At 36.5% G+C, this 23688-nt stretch overlaps 1 protein-coding gene across 1 annotated transcript in view; it reads left to right on the forward strand.

The window, feature by feature from the left end:
• Window positions 1-23688, forward strand: part of ANKRD13C (ankyrin repeat domain 13C) — a 92928-nt gene that overhangs the window by 58887 nt on the left and 10353 nt on the right. The window contains exons 8-11 of the mRNA XM_005898162.3: window positions 6762-6893; window positions 10097-10258; window positions 19806-19885; window positions 21026-21124. Of these exons, the coding sequence (XP_005898224.1) occupies window positions 6762-6893; window positions 10097-10258; window positions 19806-19885; window positions 21026-21124 (473 nt within the window). The remainder of the gene's footprint in view (window positions 1-6761; window positions 6894-10096; window positions 10259-19805; window positions 19886-21025; window positions 21125-23688) is intronic.

Raw genomic sequence — 23688 nt, forward strand, 5'->3', positions numbered from 1 at the left:
TTTCAGAGCAAGATTCTTAAACAGCATATTGATATGATCAAAAAGTAATTTAAATGAATTAATTTTACATAGTTCTTTGACTTTTCCTCCTTCCCTCTCTTCCTTCCTTAAACATTTATCAAGGACCTAATAAAGTGCGTCTAGACACTGCTAGGTGCTATGTATGAGAGAAGGAAATGGCAACCCACTCCAGTATTCTTCCTGGAGAATCCTGTGGACAGAGGAGCCTGGAGGGCTGCTGTCCATAGGGTTGCACAGAATCAGACACGACTGAAGCAACTTAGCATGCATGCATGGATTGGAGAAGAAAATGGCAACCCACTGCAGTATTCTTGCCTGGAGAATCCCAGGGACAGAGGAGCCTGGTGGGCTGCTGTCTGTGGGGTCGCACAGAGTCCGACACGACTGAAGCAACTTAGCAGCAGGAGCAGAAGCAGGTGCTATGTATAGTGGCATTGTATTAATAGTATACAGTTTGTCCCTTGGTATCTGCTGGGGAATGATTCTAGGAACCTTGAGGTCACCAAAATCCACAGACGCACAAGTAAATAGTTGTGAGCACTATGTAAATGCCTTGTAAATAGTTGACTGGACTTTGTGACAAGTTTAAATTTTGATTTTTGGAACTTTCTGGAATCTTTTCCTCAAATATTTTTCATCCTTGGTTGGTTGTATCTGTAGATGTGGAACCTGCAAATATGGAGGGCCAACTGTATATCAGTTACTATCATATATGAATGCAGAGTTGCAAAGAATAGCAAGGAGAGAGAACGCCTTTCTAAGTGATCAAGGTAAAGAAATAGAGAAAAACAATAGAATGGGAAAGACTAGAGATTTCTTCAAGAAAATGAGAGATACTAAGGGAACATTTAATGCAAAGACGTGTACAATAAAGAACAGAAATGGTATGGACCTAACAGAAGCAGAAGATACTAAGAAGAGGTGGCAAGAATACACAGAAGAACCATACAAAAAAAGACCTTAATGACCAGATAAAATCCACAATGGTGTGATCACTCACCTAGAGCTAGACATCCTGGAGTGCGAAGTCGAGTGGGTATTAAGAGGCATCACTACGAACAGAGCTAGTGGAGGTGATGGAATTCCAGTTGAGCTATTTCAAATCCTAAAAGATGATGCTGTCAAAGTGCTGCGCTCAGCATGCCAGCAAATCTGGAAAACTCAGCAGTGGTCACAGGACTGGAAAAGGTCAGTTTTCATTCCAATCCCAAAGAGTATGTCAAGGCTGTATATTGTCACCCTGCTTATTTAACTTATATGCAGAGTACATCATGCACAGTGCTGTGCTGGATGAAGCACAAGCTGGAATCAAGATTGCCAGCAGAAATATCAATAACCTCAGATATGTAGATGACCACCCTTATGACAGAAAGCAAAGAGGAACTAAAGAGCCTCTGGATGGAAGAGGAGAGTGAAAAGGCTGGCTTAAAACTCGACATTCAGAAAACTAAGATTATGGCATCTGGTTCTATCACGTCATGGCAAATAGATGGGGAAACAGTGGAAACAGTGACTTTATTTTCTTGGGCTCAAAAATCACTGCAGATGGTGATTGCAGCTATGAAATTAAAAGATGCTTGCTGATTGGAAGAAAAGCTGTGACAAACCTAGACAGCATATTAAAAAGCAGAGACATCTCTACGGACAAAGATCCGTCTAGTCAAAGCTATAGTTTTTCCAGTAGTCATATATGGATGTGAGAGTTGGACCATAAAGAAAACTGAACGTCAAAGAATTGATGCTTTTGAAATGTGGTGTTGGAGAAGACTCTTTCTGAGAGTCCCTTGGACAGCAAGGAGATCAAACCACTGAATCCTAAAGGAGATCAATCCTGAATTTTCCTTGGAAGGACTGATGCTGAAGCTGAAGTTCGAATACTTTAGCTACCTGATGTAAAGTGCTGACTCATTTGAAAAGACCCTGATGCTGGGAAAGATTGAAGGCGGGAGGAGAAGGGGACAACAGAGAATGAGATGGTTGGATGTGAGTAAGCTCTGGGAGTTGGTGATGGACAGGGAAGCCTGGCATGCTGCAGTCTATGGGGTTGCAAAGAAATGGACACGACTGAGCGACTGAACTGAACTGAACTGAACTGAAATATTTTGAACCTTCACCAGCAAACAGATTATGACTCGCTGAAGGTTCAGATAATGGCTAGCATTTTTTAGCAATAAAGTATATTGATATTTTTAAATTAAGGTGTGTACCTTGCTTTTTAAGCATGATGGTATTGCACACTGCACAGACTACAGAATAGTGTATATGATGGTGGTGTCACACTGTTACATTGGAGCATTTGGAAAAGGAAGTAGGATTTGGGGTTTTAGATGCTGTTCATAATGAGTCCATTGCTGGTATCAGTGCACTTGTTTCCACCTTCTCTTTGTATAGATTTCTCTGAAGTGTTTTCTATTAGTAATAACTCAGTTCTTAAAAATTTCATTTCCTTGTGATTTGACTTTGGCCAATAGATGTTCTTTTCCCATGTTTCTGTCTTACTCTCTTTTGTCTCTTCCTTTTTCTCCAGTTCAGTTCAATTCAGTCACTCAGTCGTGTCCGAATCTTTGTGACCCCATGAACTGCAGCATGCCAGGCCTCCCTGTCCATCACCAACTCCCAGAGCCTACCCAAACTCATGTCCATTGAGTCAGTGATGCCACCCAACCATCTTGTCCTCTGTCGTCCCCTTCTCCTCTTGCCTTCAATCTTTCCCAACATCAGGGTCTTTTCAAATGAGTCAGCTGTTCGCATCAGGTGGCCAAAGTATTGGACTTTCAGCTTCAACATCAGTCCTTCCAATGAACAGCCAGGACTGATTTCCTTTAGGATGGACTTGTTGGATCTTGCAGTCCAAGGGACTCTCAAGAGTCTTCTCCAACACCACAGTTCAAAAGCATCAATTCTTCTGTGCTCAGCTTTCATTATAGTCCAACTCTCACATCCATACATGACTACTGGAAAAACCATACCCTTGGCAAAGTGATGTCTCTGTTTTTTAATATGCTGTCTAGGTTGGTCATAACTTTCCTTCCAAGGGGTAAGCGTCTTTTAATTTCATGGCTGCAGTCACCGTCTGCAGTGATTTTGGAGCCCCAAAAATAAAGTCTGACACTGTTTCCTCATCTATTTCCCATGAAATGATGGGACCAGATGCCATAATCTTCATTTTCTGAATGTTGAGCTTTAAGCCAACTTTTTCACTTTCCTCTTTTACTTGCATCAAGAGGCTCTTTCTCTGCTTACTTCTTGAATATTGATAGGCCCTTGATGTTGTTCTCATTTTTACAAATTGCCAGAATATCCCCACAGCTCTCACTACCTCTTATTAGCTGATAATTCACGAGTATTTATTTCTAACTCAAATCTTCTGAGTGGGGACCTATTTAAATGCCTACTGGGTATCATATGTGTCTCTTAAGTACCTCAAAATTCAGTTTGTTGAAGACTTAACTCGTTATTTTCCCTCCAGGTGCCTGTTCTCCCATTTTCTTTCTTTTGGTGATTAACATCATTTTCTGTTCCGTGAGAAAGCTTGGAATTTTTTGGACCTTTTTTCTTGGACTCTCAGGTTTCCTAATTAGAGAACATGTGTGGTTATTCTTGTCTCCCTAATGCGTTATGGGTGCATGCATGCTGAATTGCTTCAATCTTGTCCGACTCTGTGCGACTGCATGGACAGCAGCCCACCAGGCTCCTCTGTCCATGGGGTTCTCCAGGTGATAATACTGGAGTGGGTTGCCATTTCCCTCTCCAGATGCCTTATAATTATCCCTTTTTTTTTTATTGATGCTGTTATTGCCATAATTTAGATACTGTTTCAGCTGGAGTGTCACAAATGTCTCATAAATGATCTTCCTGGCCCCCTTCTTGCCTGCTTCTAAATTATCTCACATATTGGAGATAGGTTGAACATTGAAAACAAATTCATGAAACTTGTCTTCCTTAAAGACACTGTAAAAGTTCCCTATTGCCAAGAAGAATGAAATCCAAATTCCTCCTCATGGGATGGTTCCTTCAGGACATGGCTTTTGCTGACTTTCCCATGTTTGCCTTACCTTGTTATCATAGCTACCCTCATGCTGAACTCTTTGCAGTTTTTTCCAGGCTGTTTAGTATTTCATTCCTTTGTTCATGTTGTTTCCACTTCCAGGAATACACTTCTTACACTGTCACCCTGAGGGATACCTATTTAGTGTTGTTGCTTCCTCCCCTCCTGGGTGACCATTCTTTTCTTGATGCTCCACTAAATCTGGTACTGTAGAGCTTCTAGTGCTATTTCCTTTTTTTCTTTTAGTCTATATGGCATTCTTCTTTTTGTGGGGGCTAAGCTCCTCAAAGGTATGGGGGTCTTTTAGTTGTGTTCTCTGGTACTTAATACAGCATCAGTGCATTCTAAGCCAGAGTTTGCCAAACTCTTTCTGTAAGGGAGAGAGTCAATATTTTAGATATTTAAATGTATTTTTAGGGTCATATGGTCTCTGTCACAGCTACTCACCTCTGCTGTTATTAACGTAAAAGTCACCTTAGACAATATATTAATGAATGAGTGTGGCTGTGTTCTAATAAAATTTTACTTATAAAAACAAGTGGTGCACTGGATTTGACTGCTTTTCATATTCTGCTGACCCTTATTCTAGACTCTCAGAAGTGTACTAAATAATTTGAATTCTTGTGTCTTAAATAACAATAGGATAGCTAACGAGGCAATGAATGAGTTAGAAAGATGATACTAAAAGAGAAGCCAGAGATTAAGGCTAGTGGTGTAAATATTAGCTGATGTATTTAGGGTATATGCGTGTGTATTTTATGTCTAAAAGAATATAGAAAAGCTAGATAGTAAGCAGTAATTCTTAAGGCAGGGAATACTTGTTTTTTTCACCAATATGTATTTATAAGTACTAACTGTTCATTAAGTGTTTGCTGAATGAATGTAATTAATAACAGGTCATTTTCAGTGATGTGGTTAGGAGATAGTGTACAATTTATAGAAGAGTTCTGTATCAAATGTTTTTTGCGGGTTTCCCTCATGGCTCAGTGCTAAAGAATCCACCTGCCAGTGCAAGAGAGAGACATGGGTGTGATCCTTGGTTCAGAAGATCCCACATGTCAAGAAGCAGCTGCGCCTGTGTGCTCCAGCTATTGAGCCTGCACTCTGAGCCTGTGTTCTGTGATGCGAGAAGCCACTGCAATGACACTGTGCTCCACAACTAGAGAGTAGCCCCCTCCCCTACACTAGAGAAGAGCCCGTGCAGTGACAAAGACCCAGCACAGCCAAAAATAAACCCATACGTAAAAGTATATAAAAAAAGTTTCTTTGAAATGGGATGTTTGAAACTTAAAGCAAATTTCTTCATAGGTAGTGTTATATATAGTGTTGTTCCCAAGCTAATACATAAAATCCTAATTTATAACATATTTGCATCATGAGGATTAATAGTTCTATACAATCTATGCCAGCCAAAATTTTGCAGTTGTGTTCAGAATTAGTTTGGGTTACCAGGAATACATTTTCATCTGTTATACAGCCTTAGCATTAATGTCAAGATTTTCCATTCCTCACTTGCAAGGGTGAAGGAAATCTGGGTGAAAGTTTGGTGGTGAGGAATAGAAAATAGGCCTCTTGGGAATCTAGAAATCAGGAAATATGGAAGATAGAGCCTCTAGTTATTGTAAACCCTATGGATGGTTCTCACTCTCCACTAAGGCTCTGGGTTCTTCTTTTTTTCCTCCTTCTCTAGTTTGGATTCTGTGGTCCTAAGTATCAGGGAAACTCTCTTAGCCTGTTAAGAGAATAGAACCTCATTTATTACCTACTCAGTTACTCTTCTTACTTGGTCATTTAGTTATGTTTCTATACATGAAACAAGTGCAAAGCTTTTTCTTTTAAAAAATATTTTTTGATCAATTATTATATGCCAGCACTGGGGAATACATTGAAGCAAGGCTGCTAATTGAGTTTGGAAATCATGGGATGATATTTATGGATTCCTTTTCTTTCTTTGATGAGTATAGAGAAGATCCTATACTCCTTTCCTTTCTTTCCTTCCTGCCCTTCCCTTTCTTCCTTCCACTTAAAACTACTGGGAAAGAAGGGCTCAAATGGTAGCAGTGGGTCTTCAGGTTAAAAAAACTGAAGTAAGATTCATCTGTATTTAAAGAAAACAAAACCTTTGTGTAGGGATTTTGTCTCAGACCTGTCTACTTAATTCTTAAATCTTCTGTAATTATGTACTCTGTATTTATGTAATGTGTAATCTAGTATTATTTCCATTATATATTTCTGTGATGGGGTAAACTATTATTATTTTCATTACAAAGTACATTTTTCATGTGTCCTGTATTTTTAGATTCATAATTAGTTATAATTCTAACTTATTTAGATGAAAGTGAAAGTCACTCAGTCATGTCTGACTCTTTGCAACCCCATGGACTATCCAGTCCATGGAATTCTCTAGGCCAGAATACTGGAGTGGGTAGCCTTTCCCTTCTACAGGGGATCTTCCCAACACAGGGATCCAACCCAGGTCTCCCGCATTGCATATGGATTCTTTACCTGCTGAGCCACAAGGGAAGCCCAACTTATTTAGATATACAAAGTTTAAACTTCTGTAATTGTTTTTAGAATCGGTCCTTTTTGCTTTTTGAAATTTGTAACATTTTAATTGTTGATATTTTCATTTGTGGCACTAATTACCTTTAAAAACTTAGTTTCTTATATCTACCTTTTGCCTCCACCTCAGGAATCAGAGATGGAAACAGAAGAAGAGGTTGACATTTTAATGAGTAGCGATATTTACTCTGCAACCTTATCAACCAAATCAATTTCTTTTACGCGTGCCCAAACTGGATGGCTTTTTCGGGAAGATAAAACAGTATGTGCAAATCGAGATTTTTACACTTTAAAAACTGTTCAGTATTTAATATTGCCAAAATAATGTGATGGAAACACATGTAGAACGAGTAGCTTAATTGTCAAGTCATGTATTCTTTTCTCCTTGAATCCAAATAGGGAATTATAATGGTTGGTTACAGAGTTGGAAGATCATCTTACAGAAGCCAGGAGAGAAAGCTTAGTTCATTTGAATTTTATGTTGAAAAATATTCTTGTTGTCAGTTGCCTTGTTGTTAAATAGGAAACAATGTCTTCACATGGTTCTGTTATATTTCTAATGCTTTTATTTTAAAAAGACCATAAAGAAGCTACACTGTTAAATTCATTTCCCTGAACCTTTTTTCTACTTTTCAACTTTAAAATTATTTACTTACCCATTATCTATTCCTGAGTATTCCATATATTTGACTAAGGCTAAATAAGCTTAAATTTCTACAGTACTTGTTTCATTAAATCTCAGTGGAGGTTTCTCCATTAGTAAATTGTAAATTCTTTCCATAATTCTTATTTCATCTGCTCAAAATATACTCACGCATTTTTTAGTTGGATGTATGAAGAAGCATTTTATAAAATTTTAAAGAATAAATAACATTGGGTAAGGGCCAAGATTTTATGAATTTATCTTTTATTACACACAACAGAAATATATCCTTATTATAAAGACAAAAGTAAATTAGTCAGGGTTCTCTGAGAAACAGAATTAATAGGAGATCTATATCTATCTGTATATGTGTATATATCTATGTGTATACACACACACACACACACACACACACACACAGAAGGAGAGAAGAGTAAGGAAGAGGTTGATTTACTTTAAGGAATTAGCTTGTGTGAATGTAGGACCTGATAAGTCTGAGATTTGTAGTACAGTCCAGCAGGCTGAAAATTCAGAAAAGAGTTGTATGGTTTTGAGCCTGAAATCTATAGATCAGAATATCAGGCAAGGTTTCTGTGTTGCAGTCTTGAGGCAGAATTGCTTTTCCTTTGGGAAGCCTTAGTCTTTGCTCTTCAGGCCTGCATTTGATTGGAAACAGCCTTTCCACTGTGTGAGGGTAATCTGCTTTACTCCAAGTCTATAGATTTAAATTTCAACCAATCTAAAAAATGCCATCTTGAAATTCCTCAGCAGTCCAGTAATTAGGACATGTTTTCATCACCATGGCCTGGCTTCAGTCCCTTCTTGGAGAACCGAGATCCTGCAAGCTGTGTGGTGCACCCCTCCAAAATCCCATATCGGCTTTGTAGCAACATCTCGACTGGTGGTGTTTGAACAGTTGGGCATCATAGTCTAGCCAAATTGACATAAAATTAACTACCACACAATCTTACATATAAAGCTGAGAAATCCCTCTTGACTACAGCTTATAGTCCCAGAGTCTTTTGCAGAAGATTATCCAGCTGTATATCTTCCTGACTTTTCTTATACTTTATGTACATTGTTGTTCAGTTGCTCAGTCATGTCCAACTCATTGTACATTGATATATATATATAATAATCAATGTATCTCAATGTGTATTGATTTATATCTATAATAATATTTAGTTATTGATACAAATATTTATTTTTTCAAAAAGTGTCATTGCATTGTATCTATTATTTTGCAACTCCCCCCTCCACCCAATTTTTAGTATGTCTTAGAATTACTTTATTCTTCTTAGCTACTGCATTGTATTCCATAGTATGGATATGTTGTAATTTATTTACTCAGTCTCTTATTTTTGGATGTTTAGGTGGATACACATTTGTGTCCAGTTTTCTCCCAGTATAAATGATGTTACATTTACCATCCTTTTATATCCCTTTGCATTGTCTTTTATAGCTAGCAAGAAATGGAATGGTTGTATTATAAGAAATATACATTTAAATATTTTTATTGATATGACTTGTTTTTTGATTTATTTTTAATAAATGCTTTTTCATTATAAGATTTCCAAAATTGATCATTATCACCTGAATGTTTCCCAACCACAGAAAAATTCTCACTTTGAGATCTAGGTTCATCAATTTTCATCTCTAAGCCTGTTTGGCAACGAGTAACATGATAGGATTTCCAGATGTGAGATCCTATACTGCAATCTATTTGTTGGCCTGAGTCTTATTTGTCTGTACTCTGTTCTTCTGGACAGCATTAGAAGGATCACTTCAAGAGAAGATAAAAATTGAAGCTGCTGTTCATCTAGTACTACTGCTAAGCAGCTCAAAGCTCTTGAAGAGTGTCTAGGTGATCTTCTTAAATCTTTGACAGGTAAGGAGGGAGTCAGTAATTGCTTATAGTTCCCATTTTGTAGGTAGAAACAGGTGCAGAATGCCTTCCTTTCTGATGATTGGTAAGGAAGCCACAAAGCAAGGTAGAAACAGAAGCCACTCTAAACACTTAGTTTTGGAATGCCAGAAAGCAGCAGCAAGAGAAGTGATTTGCATACAGGTAGAAATGGGAAGCCTGTTTTCAGTAAGTTACTGATCATGTTGTTTGAGGTAAGGTATTTCAAACTCTGACCACCTGTGGGTCTGAAAAAAGTGAAGGTTAATGTTGAAGGAGGACTCTTCTTGATGTCCTTTTATTCCATTTGAGTTCCCCATTCTCAATCCATAATATAAATATAAACGGTACTAGTGAGCAAGACTGCTTGGTTGTTCTCTTTTTGTTGAAAGAAGCAAGCAACTGTATCTTGTAAGTTTGGGCCTGCTAGAGAATATTGGAATGGGTAATTAATTTTAGTTGTACTAGAAGTTTTTATGTGACTTAGTTTATTTCTTTTTATTCTAGTTTTTATTTCTATCTATAAAATGGGAACATTAATTATCCCTGACCCCTCCTTATAACTCATGATATTTGATTATTAGCTAAATTAAGTTTTCTGTAGCTTTGTGCTACTTAGTAGATTCTAAAGGAATACTATGTGCTGTTTTTACTTAGTCTTAATTCATTGGAGATTAACTACCTGCATTTTATGTGTTTAAAAATTTTCCTTTACAAATTTAAAATGTGTAATGTTATGTATTTTTTAGCTTAATAGAATGTGTAAGATAATTTGATAATTTTAAGTACCAGAGGAATATTTATTTTCATCTAAATGTTACATGTTTATGGAGAAACTGTATATTTTACTTTGAAACTTTAAAAAAAAATCTAAGGTAAACTTTGTTTTATTATTTTGAAATATTTGATTTCGTTTTAGGAAAGGGTAGGAAACTTTTTGGCCGACTTTTATCTGGTGAATGGACTTGTTTTAGAATCAAGAAAAAGAAGAGAACATCTCAGTGAAGAAGACATTCTTCGAAATAAGGCCATTATGGAGAGTTTGAGTAAAGGTGGAAACATAATGGAACAGAATTTTGAGGTATAATTTTACTTTTCTTAATGTATAATGTTCTAAGGGAGGGGGTAGACTTCAGTCCTGGCATTCAGTGAGTTTATTTAAATATGCTCGTAGGTTTTCTTTACCATGTATCACCTTTCATTTTTCTGTGATGGTCTGGTGAGTTTTTTGTGAATCTGTTGTTGGTTTTTGAGTCTTCACTAATAAATAGATTAAAGTCATTTTGTAAACATGAAACCAAAGCATGATCCCTTTGCATATATTTTTTTCTACTTCATCAACTGAAACCTGCTGCTGCTTTGAAGGCCTTGCTAACAATCTGCCTACTTTATGAAGTCATTTTTAGCCAATACCATTTGATAAATTTTGTATTCAGTATGTATTTATTGAAAACATGCTACCTGCAAAGAATTGTGTGACAGTTAGGAAAGGGGAGGGAAATCAAGGAAATGCTTAGGTACAAGACACGATAACTTGTGTCTGCAATCTTATTTCCTTAGTAACATGAATTGGATGGGTTCTTAATGGTTTTTTATTTTAACAATTTTAGATGTTAAAACTGGAAAATAAAAGATTCCCAAAGATTAACATTTTATGACATTTTTTATAGCAGTGTTTTCAAATTGTAGAATTTGAATCCACTCTAGTGGATTATGAATTCAGTTTAGTAGGCTATTATGACTCCTGCTTTTTTTTTTAAGTAGAATCTAAATTCAGATAATAAAGCTAGAGCACATAGTGTGTGTGTGTGCTCAGTCGCTCAGTCATGTCCAACTCTGTGACCTTATGGACTTGTACCCCGCCAGGCTCCTCAGTCCATGGGATTCTCCAGACAAGAATACTGGAGAATACTGCCATATTTCCTCCTCCAGGAGATCTTCCTGTCCCAAGGATCAAATCCTTGTCTCCTGCATCTCCAGTTGGGTCCTTATTACTTTATGAATCAGTAGTGTCAGGGGTGTGTATGTATGTTGTGTTTATGTGCATATGTGTCCCTGCGGGGTTATAGTGTAAAACGTCAGTCACAGTCACGAAAAGCTTAAAGGCTACTATGAAGAGACTTGAATTCCTTAAATGTTTAGTCTCTCCCTTGCGGTGTTGTGCCAAATTACGTTCTCAGTTCAGTTCAGTTGCTCAGTCGTGTCCAACTCTTTGCAATCCCATGAACTGCAGCACGCCAGGCCTCCCTGTCCATCACCAACTCCCGGAGTTTACCCAAACTCATGTCCAGTGAGTCGGTGATGCCATCTAACCATCTCATCCTCTATCATCCCCTTCTCCTCCTGCCTTCAGTCTTTCCAACATCAGGGTCTTTTCAAATGAGTCAGCTCTTCACATCAGGTGGCCAAAGTATTGGAGTTTCAGCTTCAACGTCAGTTCTTTCAATGAACACCCAGGACTGATCTCCTTTGGATGGACTACTTGGATCTCCTTGCAGTCCAAAGGACTCTCAAGAGTCTTCTCCAACACCACAGTTCAAAAGCATCAATTCTTCTGTGCTCAGCTTTCTTTATAGTCCAACTCTCACATCCATACATGACTACTGGAAAAACCATAACCTTGATTAGATGGACCTTGGTTGGCAAAGTAATGTCTCTGCTTTTTAATATGCTGTCTAGGTTGGTCATAACTTTCCTTCCCAGGAGTAAGTGTCTTTTAATTTCATGACTGTAATCACCATCTGCAGTGATTTGGAGCCCAAAAAAATAAAGTCAGCCACCATTTCCACTGTTTCCCCATCTGTTTGCCATGAAGTGATGGGACCGGATGCCATGATCTTAGTTTTCTGAATGTTGAGCTTTAAGCCAACTTTTTCACTCTCCTCTTTCACTTTCATCAAGAGGCTTTTTAGTTCCTCTTCACTTTTTGCCATAGGGTGGTGTCATCTGCATATCTCAGGTGACTGATATTTCTCCCAGCAGTCTTGATTCCAGCTTGTGCTTCCTCTAGCCCAGTGTTTCTCACGATGTACTCTGCATACAAGTTAAATAAGCAGGGTGACAATATACAGCCTTGATGTACTCTTTTTCCTATTTGGAACCAGTGTATTCTTCCATGTCCAGTTCTAACTGTTGCTTCCTGACCAGTATACAGGTTTCTCAGAGGCAGGTCACGTGGTCTGGTATTCCCATCTCTTGAAGAATTTTCCAGTTTATTGTGATCCACACAATCAAAGGCTTCGCCATAGTCAATAAAGCAGTAATAGATGTTTTTCTGGAACTCTCTTGGTTTTACGATGATCCAGTGAATGCTGGCAATTTGATCTCTGGTTCCTCTGCCTTTTCTAAAACTAGTTTGAACATCTGGAAGTTCATGGTTCACGTATTGCTGAAGCCTGGCTTGGAGAATTTTGAGCATTACTTTACTAGCGTATGAGATGAGTGCAATTGTGCAGTAATTTGAGCACTCTTTGGCATTGCCTTTCTTTGGGATTGGAATGAAAACTGGCCTTTTCTAGTCCTGTGGCCACTGCTGAGTTTTCCAAATTTGCTGACCTATTGAATGCAGCACTTTCACAGCATCATCTTTCAGGATTTGAAATAGCTCAACTGGAATTCCATCACCTCCACTAGCTTTGTTTGTAGTGATACTTTCTAAGGCCCACTTGACCTCAAATTCCAGGATGTCTGGCTCTAGGTGAGTGATCACACCATCATGATTATCTGGGTCGTGAAGATCTTTTTTGGACAGTTCTTCTGTGTATTCTTACCACCTCTTCTTAATACCTTCTGCTTCTGTTAGGTCCATACCATTTCTGTCCTTTATTGTACCCATCTTTGCATTAAATGTTCCCTTGGTATATCTAATTTTCTAGATGAGATCTCTAGTCTTTCCTATTCTATTGTTTTCCTCTATTTCTTTGCATTGATCCCTGGGGAAGGCTTTCTTATCTCTCCTTGCTATTCTTTGGAACTCTGCATTCAAACAGGTAGATCTTTACTTTTCTCCTTTGCTTTTCGCTTCTCTTCTTTTCACAGCTTTTTGTAAGGCCTCCTCAGCCATTTTGCTTTTTTTTTGCATTTCTTTTTCTTGGGGATGGTCTTGATCCCTGTCTCCTGTACAGTGTCACGAATCCGTCCATAGTTCATCAGGCACTCTGTCTATCAGATGTAGTCCCTTAAATCTATTTCTCACTTCCACTGTATAATGGATAAGGGATTTGATTTAGGTCATACCTGAATGGTCTAGTGGTTTTCCCCACTTTTTTCAATTTAAGTCTGAATTTGGCAGTAAAGGGTTCATGATCTGAGCCACAGTCAGCTCCGGGGTCTTATTATTGCTGACTATATAGAGCTTCTCCATCTTTGGCTGCAAAGAATATAATCAGTCTGATTTTTGGTGTTGACCATCTGGTGATGTCCATGTGTAGAGTCTTCTCTTGTGTTAGGGATAGACAAACTTTGTAGAATAGTATGCCAGGTTTCAATTAATTCATGGTAATATTATGTTTGTTTGGAAAATTATTGTAATGTTAAGAAGTTTATATATTGAGCAAATCAGCCATTGTTTAATGAGTACAGGATGTAAAAGTACTTAAGAATCCACATTAAATGTTTAAGTTAAAATATGATCAGACCAGTTTAGTATGATCCTGTTCTCTTCCTGCCAGATCCTCTTTGTAGTCCTCATTTTTCTTTTGTCCTTGGGATAGAGCCTCACTAGACTTTATTTTCCAGACACCTCCTGGTATTTACTGATCTCTTGATCAGTAGGAGTTGTAGGATGTGTTATGTTCAGCTAATAGGAGATGAATTGAGAGAGGGAATGATGAGCTTAATCTTTGACAAAGCCACTACCCTTTTTCATTGTTAAAGAGCCAAAAAAGCCATTTCTTTGGACCTACATTGTTACTTATTGTTACAGTTCTTTTTAAAAAGATGACATTGTTGTGCTTATTGCTTATAGGTATTAACTGCTACCTTTGTTTAATTTTGGCAGGAAACCATTTTGAGATATGTACACAAGTTATTTTCTTTAGGGTGGAATTTGTAACTATGCAGTTGAATTGTTAAAGGGGTCTTTAATTGACATTTTAATCAAATACAGTTTTACACATTGAAATTAAAACTTAGTTTAATCCCAGATGCCTATATAATAGAACAAAATAGTGCGAGTTAAATAATTAAGCTTTTGACTTCTAATTAGGAATCAAAGGAAATGGTTCCTGGGTATTGGGTGAAGTATTTTTTCATATATTATCTCATTTAGTTATTAATTATTACAATGACCTACTGAGATTGAAAGCAGGAGGAGAAGGGGACGACAGAGGATGGGATGGTTGGATGGCATCACTGACTCAATGGATATGAGTTTGAGTAAGCTCTGGGAGTTGGTGATGGACAGATAAGCCTGTCGTGCTGCAGTCCATGGGGTTGCAGAGTCAGACACGACCGAGCAACTGAACTGAACTGAACTGAGATGACTATCATTGTGCAATTTTATAGAAAGGAGAGTGAAGTTAAAAAAAAATAATATATCTGAAATCATAAAGCTATAAGTAGCAATGATGGGTTTTGATTCTAGGACCGATCCCCAGGTTCTTCTTCTTAAGTATATTGCTCCCCAGTCTGCCTTTGTTATAGTCTCTTCTTTGTGTGTATCCACATATTTAACTCATCTTAGCAATTCTTTCAGAATATTGTGAAATTGAACCTAGAAAAGGAATAAGGGAAGTTTGCTATTGAAAAGTGTACTAAAAATTAGTATTGTTTTTTTTCAGTGATGTGTCTAAAACATATTAGTAAAAAACATGTTTTTGGCTTCAGAGCATTATTGAAATTTTTGCAAGCCTAGAAAACATATATGACTAGTTTTACTATGATTGTTTTCAAAAGACATGAAAATATTGTATATATACATATATATATATTTTTTTTTTTTTTTTTTCATTTTTGGGTGGCATTGCATGGCTTGTGGATCTTAGTTCCCTACACAGGGATTGAACCTGTGCCCTCTGCAGTGAAAGCGTGGTGTTGTAACTACTGTGTTGCTAGGGAATTCCCCAAAATACTGTATTTTAAAGCCACATTTTAGTAAAATTTCATTTCTTAAAAATAAATATACTAGTCTTTTTCAGAATGAATTTATGTTCTTTATTCTAAATAATTAGCTTTTGAGTTTCTTTCTTTTTATAGCCAAATATTTGTTTTAGTTTCTATAAGAAATAGCTTATAGGTAGCATTTAGGAGAAATTGCTGTTTAACTAGTTTTGCCATGCCTACTTCTTCTTCCCCCCTCCTTTCCAGACATAGTTCTAATATTTAGTATATATTTTTAACAGTATTTTTTTATAATAAAATTTAAGTGCTCAGAAATTCTTAAGTCATGGCTACTTGCTCCTATACTTTTGGTGCTGCTTTCCACTTTGTTCTACCCAATTGGAGGAAGCAATGTCATATTTATCCCTTAGACAGTCATTGATAAAAGTATTAATTGTATGCCAGCTAGCTATATATAGAGAGAGAGAATATTGAGTTAACCTCTGTTAGTGGTTATATATTTTTAATATATAAACTCAAAATAGGAACACATAGACATAAAATACGTGAATGCCTTAAACTTCCAAAAATCTTTGCAACATAAAATACTAGAATTTAGCAAATCTAGCAATAAATTAAAACTCTTTTTTTATGCTTTAAGAAAAACAGGCATTAGAAGTTTGCATTTAATTATGTAGGAAAGGTTTGATGTCATTTCAGTTACAGACCCTATTGACTTGGGGAAATAACAGAAAGCCATCAGGTGTCCTGTGGCAGCCTTCATGTCTTCCTGTTTCATTAAATAGTTGTGATAACTGCGTGGAGGGAACACTGACAGATTCAACTGCAAGTATCAGTATATAACAAAGGGCAAGTTAGAATAAACATAAACTAAGACAGAGCTTATTAAAATGTAACAACTGATTTTCATAATGATGAGGTAAAGTGCTCAGTAAAAGGTTAAGTTAGATTCATTACAGTCTCTACTAAGATGGGGGATGTATAATACATAGTTTAGAAAGAGTTCTACTGGAAATAGTAGAAACTGCTTAGAGAAGTTTATTACCTGAAAAATTATATGACATGCTACATTAATCATGCCAGGAAGTATATAAAATACTAGTTATAGCCAAATATATATGCAAGCATTAAATATATATATAGGTATTAAATAGACTGGGGCCTCAGTGGTAAAGAATCTGCCTGCAATGCAGGAAATGCAGGTTGGATCCCTGGGTTGGGAAGATCCCCTGAAGGAGGGTGTGGCAACCCACTCCAGCCTGGAGAATCCCACAGACCCAGGAGTCTGTTGTGCTACAGTCCCATGGGGCTGCAAAGAGTTGGACACAGCTGAGCGACTAACACTTTTCACTCTTTTCATGATGTTAGTTTGGCTGACTATGAGATTCAAAATACGTTAACTTAAACAAGACAGGAGTTTATTTTTTTTCTTACGTAAAAATCTGAGTTTGTATGGTTTCATTGCTCTATGTGTTCATCTCAGACCTATCCTTTTTTTTTTTTTTTTCCCCTGTCTTATCAATATTTCTTTAGCATTTTAGGATCTAGCTCTCATCCACATGGTATACGATGCTTTATTACCTACTTAGTATCCCAACAATTAGGAATACCAATTCCTAATAGTAATTAGGAAGGAAGGGCCATGCCTGTTCTGTTTGAGAACCCAGCCAGAAGTTGCACACATCACTGCTCAAATCCCATTAGTTAGAACTTAGTTACATGATTACACTTAGCTGTCTGTAAAGATGGCTAGAAAAGAAGTCTTATCTAGAAAGTAATGTGTCCAGTCAAAAATTGGTGGGAAGGTTCTTTTACAACAAAGAATAGGAGAATAGATTATTGATTGAGTAGACATCTAGTATTCTCTAATGTCTCTTTGTTAGATACATAACTGATGCTTCAGTTACCACATAAATACTAGTAACTCTCACCCAATATATACCTTCAATTCTGACCTGACTTTTAATCACCAGATCTATAGTGTTTTCCTTCCTCCACATGGATAAACATAGGTATCTAAAATTTAGTATGTTTAAATCTGATAGGACAATTTTTTTCCTTCTCTGTCTTAAGTGGTACCACCATTATCTGCTACCATGACCTAAGTCAGCACCCTGATATTTGTCCTTGAACTTCTTAACTTTTCTTACCTCTGTGTCTATAATTGATCACAAAATCCTAAAGATCTCATGAATCTCTCTTCTTCCACTTTGAAATAGCTCCCCTTATCATTTCTCATTTGAATTAGAGATAGCTTCCTAACTTACTGCTACCAGAATGAGCTCTCTGCAATAGATTGAACTATGTAAAGCCTTGATAACTAAAATGTATAGAATATTTACTATTTGTTAGGCACTGTTTTAAGTATTTTAGGTTAACTATCCAGTTATATCCTTACAACAACCCTGAGAGGTTATAGTTAACTAAACTTGAGACAAAAGAGTTTGAATAATTTTCCAAAGTCAGCTAGTAATTGGCAAAGCCAGGATTTAGTCAGTCTGGCTCCAGTGTTTGTGTTCTAAAAGCGGCATAATATTGCTCAAAATATTTGTCCATTGCTTTTTGAGTAAAATACAACCTACTTACTGCATAAAACCCTTTGAAACTACATTTCCTCTTCTGTCTTGCCCTTTTACCCTGTATCTTGCTGTTTAGACACACCACGCTTGTAGTTTTCCTATTACAGAATGCATTTTCTCACCATGGTTTGTTCTTCAGTGTCCTTCAATTGGTTATTTTGTTCTCTTTCTTTCAGACTTCTCCACTAGGAACCAGCCTTGCTCGCACATCTTTTTGGCTGCCTGCCCCAGCCTGGGTCAGGCAGATCTCTGTGCTCTTTATGCCATCCTCTTGATCTCTCCATCGTAATAACCATCACCCTGGATTATAATTATTCACTTCCTGTGTATCTCTTTATAAGCTTCTCAAGGGCAGAATGTTGTCTTTCAACTGCCTGATGCTCAAAAAACTATTAGTTTCCTTTCGTCCCACATTCTTCGGCTGTTACTCAGAGATCATCAATGATTTCTAGCCAACAAAATTTATGGCCAGTTTTTCAGGCTTCTTTAAAGTCTTTGTGTTTTGGTACTGAAACAGTCTTTTCACTTCCATGATACCTTGGTACTCTGTTTTTTTCTTATTGATTAATATCTCCTTTAATTTTAAACACTTTTAAAGTCTCCTTTCTGTCCTTTTAAAGGCTCCTTTCTGTCCTCTTCCTGCATTCCCCATCCCACCACCCCCAATCTGTGTGATTTTTAGGACTCAGTCATCAGTCCTGTTTTCTTACTTTTTATTTAGTCAGAGAATTCTTAACATTATTTCTAAATATGATTTCCTTCCTTCCTTCTCTTTTTGTAACTGCCCTCTAGGAACTTCCCAGTATAAAATACTCATTATTATTTACTGAATCCTTTCAAAATACCAAGCACTAACCCTTTCTATACATTATCTCATTGAATTTTTAACTATGGGGTGATGGTCATATTTCCATTTTGCAGGTGAGTTAAATTGACAGTTATATAAAGTTACTCGTCCCAGTTCACACAACTGCTAGCTAGTGGAGCTGGGTGGGATTCTGGCTCATTTTTGTGTCTTCAGAATCCTTGGTTTAACATGCTGCCTATTAACATCTGAAACTCATTATATCCAAAACCATACTTCTCTGAATGGAACCTCTCCCAGTGGTACTGTTTTTTGTTGTTGTTGTCATTTATAGCGGTCTTTCACTTGTTACCCTTTTGCTGTATATAGTTTGTCTTGTACATTTTTCCTTAGCAATTTCTACTCTACTCCCTTATTTCTTTCTTGCCAGTTTATCCTATAGTGATCCAGATTCTTAGTTAACAAAGACAAGGGGTAAGTTTTAAACCTGATATGACCCTTACCACTCTTGTTGATATTCCTTTTGAACTTTCCTCCCTAGTTCAAGTCAACCTAGTATTTTCATTATTAATTCTCCCTGTCCAAAATATTCTTTTTCTTTTCTTTTAAATTGGAGTGTTAATCTTCTAATCTCAATTTATTGTCTGTAGAAGACTGCCCTGTTTTCTGAACCCTTGTATTACCCAGATTTTTGTAAGCACATTTTGTCTTTAATCATTTAATATTTTGTATTCCTGATTAATTGTTCATGTTTGTATATGTTTTTTCTTTCCAGCTCTGAACTGTGAGCCTCATGAAGTCAGGATTAGTTTTTATACTTCTCTGTAGTTCCCATGTTCAGCGTCTGGCATAATGTCAGAAAGATTTTAGGTGATTAAAGCATTGAATGAATGGATTTTACCTCTTTTATACTTTTCTTTTTGAGATTTTAAAAATAATATTAATAATAAATATTACTGATGGAGCTTATGTCATCATGGAACTATCTCGAATAACCTCTTAAAGCATTATATTGATGATATTAAGGAGATTGTAATTTCTTATATGTTTTAACTTTATATTTTTTAAAATATGATAATTTTTTTTCTCTCTCCCTCTTGGTCTCTTTTTTGTCTCTATTCCCCCCTCCTCTTTCTCCCTCTCTCTCTCCCCCTTACTCTTTCTTTCTTTTTTTTTTTTGGCAGCCGATTCGAAGACAGTCCCTTACCCCTCCTCCTCAGAACACTATTACATGGGAAGAGTATATATCTGCTGAAAATGGAAAGTAAGTGTTGGTTTTGTTGTGTTTATGTATTTTTTGGTTTATAGAAAAAAAGTTTTGTAAAAAAATTTTTTACAGAGAATTAGTAGTATAGTTTTGTCTGAAGCACTTCTTTTTTCTTTTAAAAATGTGGATGAAGTATGATGAGGGAGAAGCACCCCTAATTACATTCTCTCTTTCGAGTAAAATGTAGAGCCGCAGTTCTACATCCCTCTTGCCAGTTTATATACTCCCCAAAACCCATACGACATTATTCCAAGGAAATAGAATATGAAGACTGCCTAGTGAAACTGCTTGTTTGAGTTTTTTCACTGTAAGATGAACTTTATATTCTCTTATTATCCAGTCTTTTGCAGGGTGTTTAAGGCCACTCATTGTTTATCTGCTTTTTACCTTTCCATGTCATCATCCCTTTGTTTCAGCCTCTGCCAGACTACTTCTTATTGTCCTTACCCAAGACAATTGCTTAATGTTATATTGCTTATAATTAGTAAAGTACGTAGTACATAGTTTGTAGCCAGTAAATGTTGATTGAATAAAAGAATGATGAATGAATATTTTGAATGAAGAAATAAATAAATTTTTCTAGCTGACCATATCAAAGAAAGTACTGTCTTTCATAGAAAATGTTCTTTTGTTGGAGAAGAAATATTACTTACCCTCATGCTTATGAAGAAGTTGTCTTCTTTTTAATGTTGAAAGGTTTGTAGTATACTTTTTTAATTTCTATAAAATGTCTCCTTCGATAATTAATATAAAATTCTTTATTCTTTACCTTGCTTCTTATTGATCAGTGCTGAGAACCATAGATAGTAAAAAGAGATTGAATTGAATAAATGATTTAAAAGATATGGAATGATATTTTTTAAGTTTGTTTTTTTCTAGGATTTTGCTTTGTTACTAAAAATAGTGATTATTAAAATTATATTCAGTGTAAAATAACTTTTTATACCTTGTTATTTTCCTTGTTACCCTTGTCTCAATTGTTATACATGTCTCATTCTCTTTTAGCATAATTTTATTTCTATGCTCAGAGTAAGAAAAGTTGAAATATTAATGAATGTCACTGGAAGATGACAGATTCTTCTTAGGATGATGATAGAGCATGGAAAAAATTTCCTAATATTTTCTTTTTCAATTTAGAGCTCCTCATCTGGGTAGAGAACTGGTGTGCAAAGAAAGTAAGAAAACGTTTAAAGCCACGATAGCCATGAGCCAGGAATTTCCCTTGGGAATTGAATCGTAAGTTTGTTACTAACTGCACAAGTTTATGAAAGAAACTATTAAAATCTTAAGGCTATAATTATATTTGCATCTGAGTGGTGGATTTGAGGCCTTTGAAATGTAAAATAGCCTTTGCTTTGGCAGTGTCTACACCCTTCTAGCAATTTTCCAGCTCTCAAAATATAACATTTTAGTTATTTCAACTAAAAATTTTGAATAATTTTTTTAAATTATAAAAATAATACATGAATACATGCTTATTATAGAAAATCTAACAGTATGGAAGTTTATAGACTAAACATGGCAGTTTTCTTTGACCTTTCTAATAGTTGAGTTGACAGGTAAATAACTAATATATTTTTGTCTAAATTTTGCTCTGTGTTTTTTTAGCATTTTTTGTAAAAATGGGGGAATAGTCTGCATTTTATTCTATTTCCTCTTTTCTCTTAAAAGTGAGTGAGTTATCTTGGAGTTCTTAAAATAATTACATTATCTTTTTTTTTTCTTTCCTTGGTATTTTATGGTATTAATTTATTGCCATTTATTTTGTTATCCTCCTACTGATAAACATTTTAATTATTTGTAGTTTGTCACCATTATAAACAATACTCCCATGAATATCTTGAATATATTCTTCCAAACCTGTATTCATCAGTTGCTCATTAAAAAAAAAAAAAAACAGTTTGGAGAGATGTGTGGAATGGGAGGTGGGTGTCTAGAGACGATTCTGACAGAACTGTAAATTCAGGCTTCTCACTAAAGCCAGGGACGGGTTGAAGCCCTAGGCTTTCCTTCCTAGATCCTTCTACTTCCAGTCTGACCTAATACATAAAAAAAAAAAAATTCTGGAAGAGAGCAGGACCCCTATTTTTCTACAGATTCTATACACATCCTGTACTCCTCAATAGCCAAGCTTTAGAAGAGTAGATAGAATTCCATATCTAGTCTTCATGCTGTTGATCAAAGAGGAAAATAAATTAATAGTTCTCAGAAGATGTAGGAAGGGAATTAGCCATACATACAAGTCTGCAAAATTTATCTTATCTTGAACCCAAAATGACTCTAAGATACTCTGGATATATATTGTAAGGAAGAGCAAAAGTGTGGTAAATTATAAGATGCTATCACTTCTAGGAATTATTCCAATTTCAGAGATGTTAATATATGAATAAAAATTAGGTATCTTAGAATTTATAAAATGTGGCAATTATAACCATTCCCCCTTAAAAAAGTAAAGTAAGGAACATAGGTAGTATGTAAAAGCTAGACAAAGAACTCATTCTAGAATAAAATATAAGTGAAAATATAAGTTTTAGAAATACTTTCAGTTCAGTTCAGTTCAGTCGTGTCCGACTCTTTGTGACCCTGTTGCAGCTCGCCAGGCCTCCCTGTCCATCACCAGCTCCCAGAGTTCACTCAGACTCACGTCCATCGAGTCAGTGATGCCATCCAGCCATCTCATCCTCTGTCGTCCCCTTCTCCTCCTGTCCCCAATCCCTCCCAGCATCAGAGTCTTTTCCAATGAGTCAACTCTTCACACGAGGTGGCCAAAGTACTGGAGTTTCAGCTTCAGCATCATTCCTTTCAAAGAAATCCCAGGGCTGATCTCCTTCAGAATGGACTGGTTGGATCTCCTTGCAGTCCAAGGGACTCTCAAGAGTCTTCTCCAACACCACAGTTCAAAAGCATCAATTCTTCAGTGCTCAGCCTTCTTCACAGTCCAACTCTCACATCCATACATGACCACTGGAAAAACCATAGCCTTGACTAGACGGACCTTTGTTGGCAAAGTAATGTCTCTGCCTTTGAATATGCTATCTAGGTTGGTCATAACTTTCCTTCCAAGGAGTAAGCGTCTTTTAATTTCATGGCTGCAGTCATCATCTGCAGTGATTTTGGAGCCCAAAAAAACAAAGTCTGACACTTTCTCCATCTATTTCCCATGAAGTGATGGGACCGGATGCCATAAAGAAATACTTTAGGAGAGCACAAAAGAACATGATTGGTAAACTAGATCACTCTAAGATAAGACAATAGAATGAAATGAAAAGGAGATTATAAAGCTAAGGAAATAAATTAAGCACTAAATAGCACTATTGCAAAACAAATACATTAGAAACAACAATGAACAGAACAGATGTGGCCAAAAATTAAATTTTGATAGCTAATAGTGAATCCAGTGAAAGAAGTGCATGTGCATGTTAAATCTACTCAGTCGTGTCTGACTCTTTGCGACCCTTGGACTGTAGCCTGCCAGGCTCCTCTGTCCATGGGAATCTCCAGGCAAAAATACTGGAGTGGGTTGCTGCGCTCTTCTCCAGGGGAATGTTCTGGACCCAGGGACCGAACCCACATCTCTTGTGTCTCCTGCATTGGCAGATGGGTTCTTTACCACCAGTACCACTTGGGAAGCCCAGTGAAAGAAGATGTTAAAGGAATTTGAAAAGTAATATATATGGAGGATAATACTATTCAGTCCTGAATATTCACTGGAAGGACTGATAATGAAGCTGAAACTCCCATAGTTCGGCCACCTGATGTGAAGAACTGACTCGTTGTAAAAGACCCTGATGCTGGGAAAG

The sequence above is a fragment of the Bos mutus genome, chromosome 3 (assembly GCF_027580195.1).
Source record: "Bos mutus isolate GX-2022 chromosome 3, NWIPB_WYAK_1.1, whole genome shotgun sequence".
Taxonomy (NCBI): Eukaryota; Metazoa; Chordata; class Mammalia; order Artiodactyla; family Bovidae; genus Bos; species Bos mutus.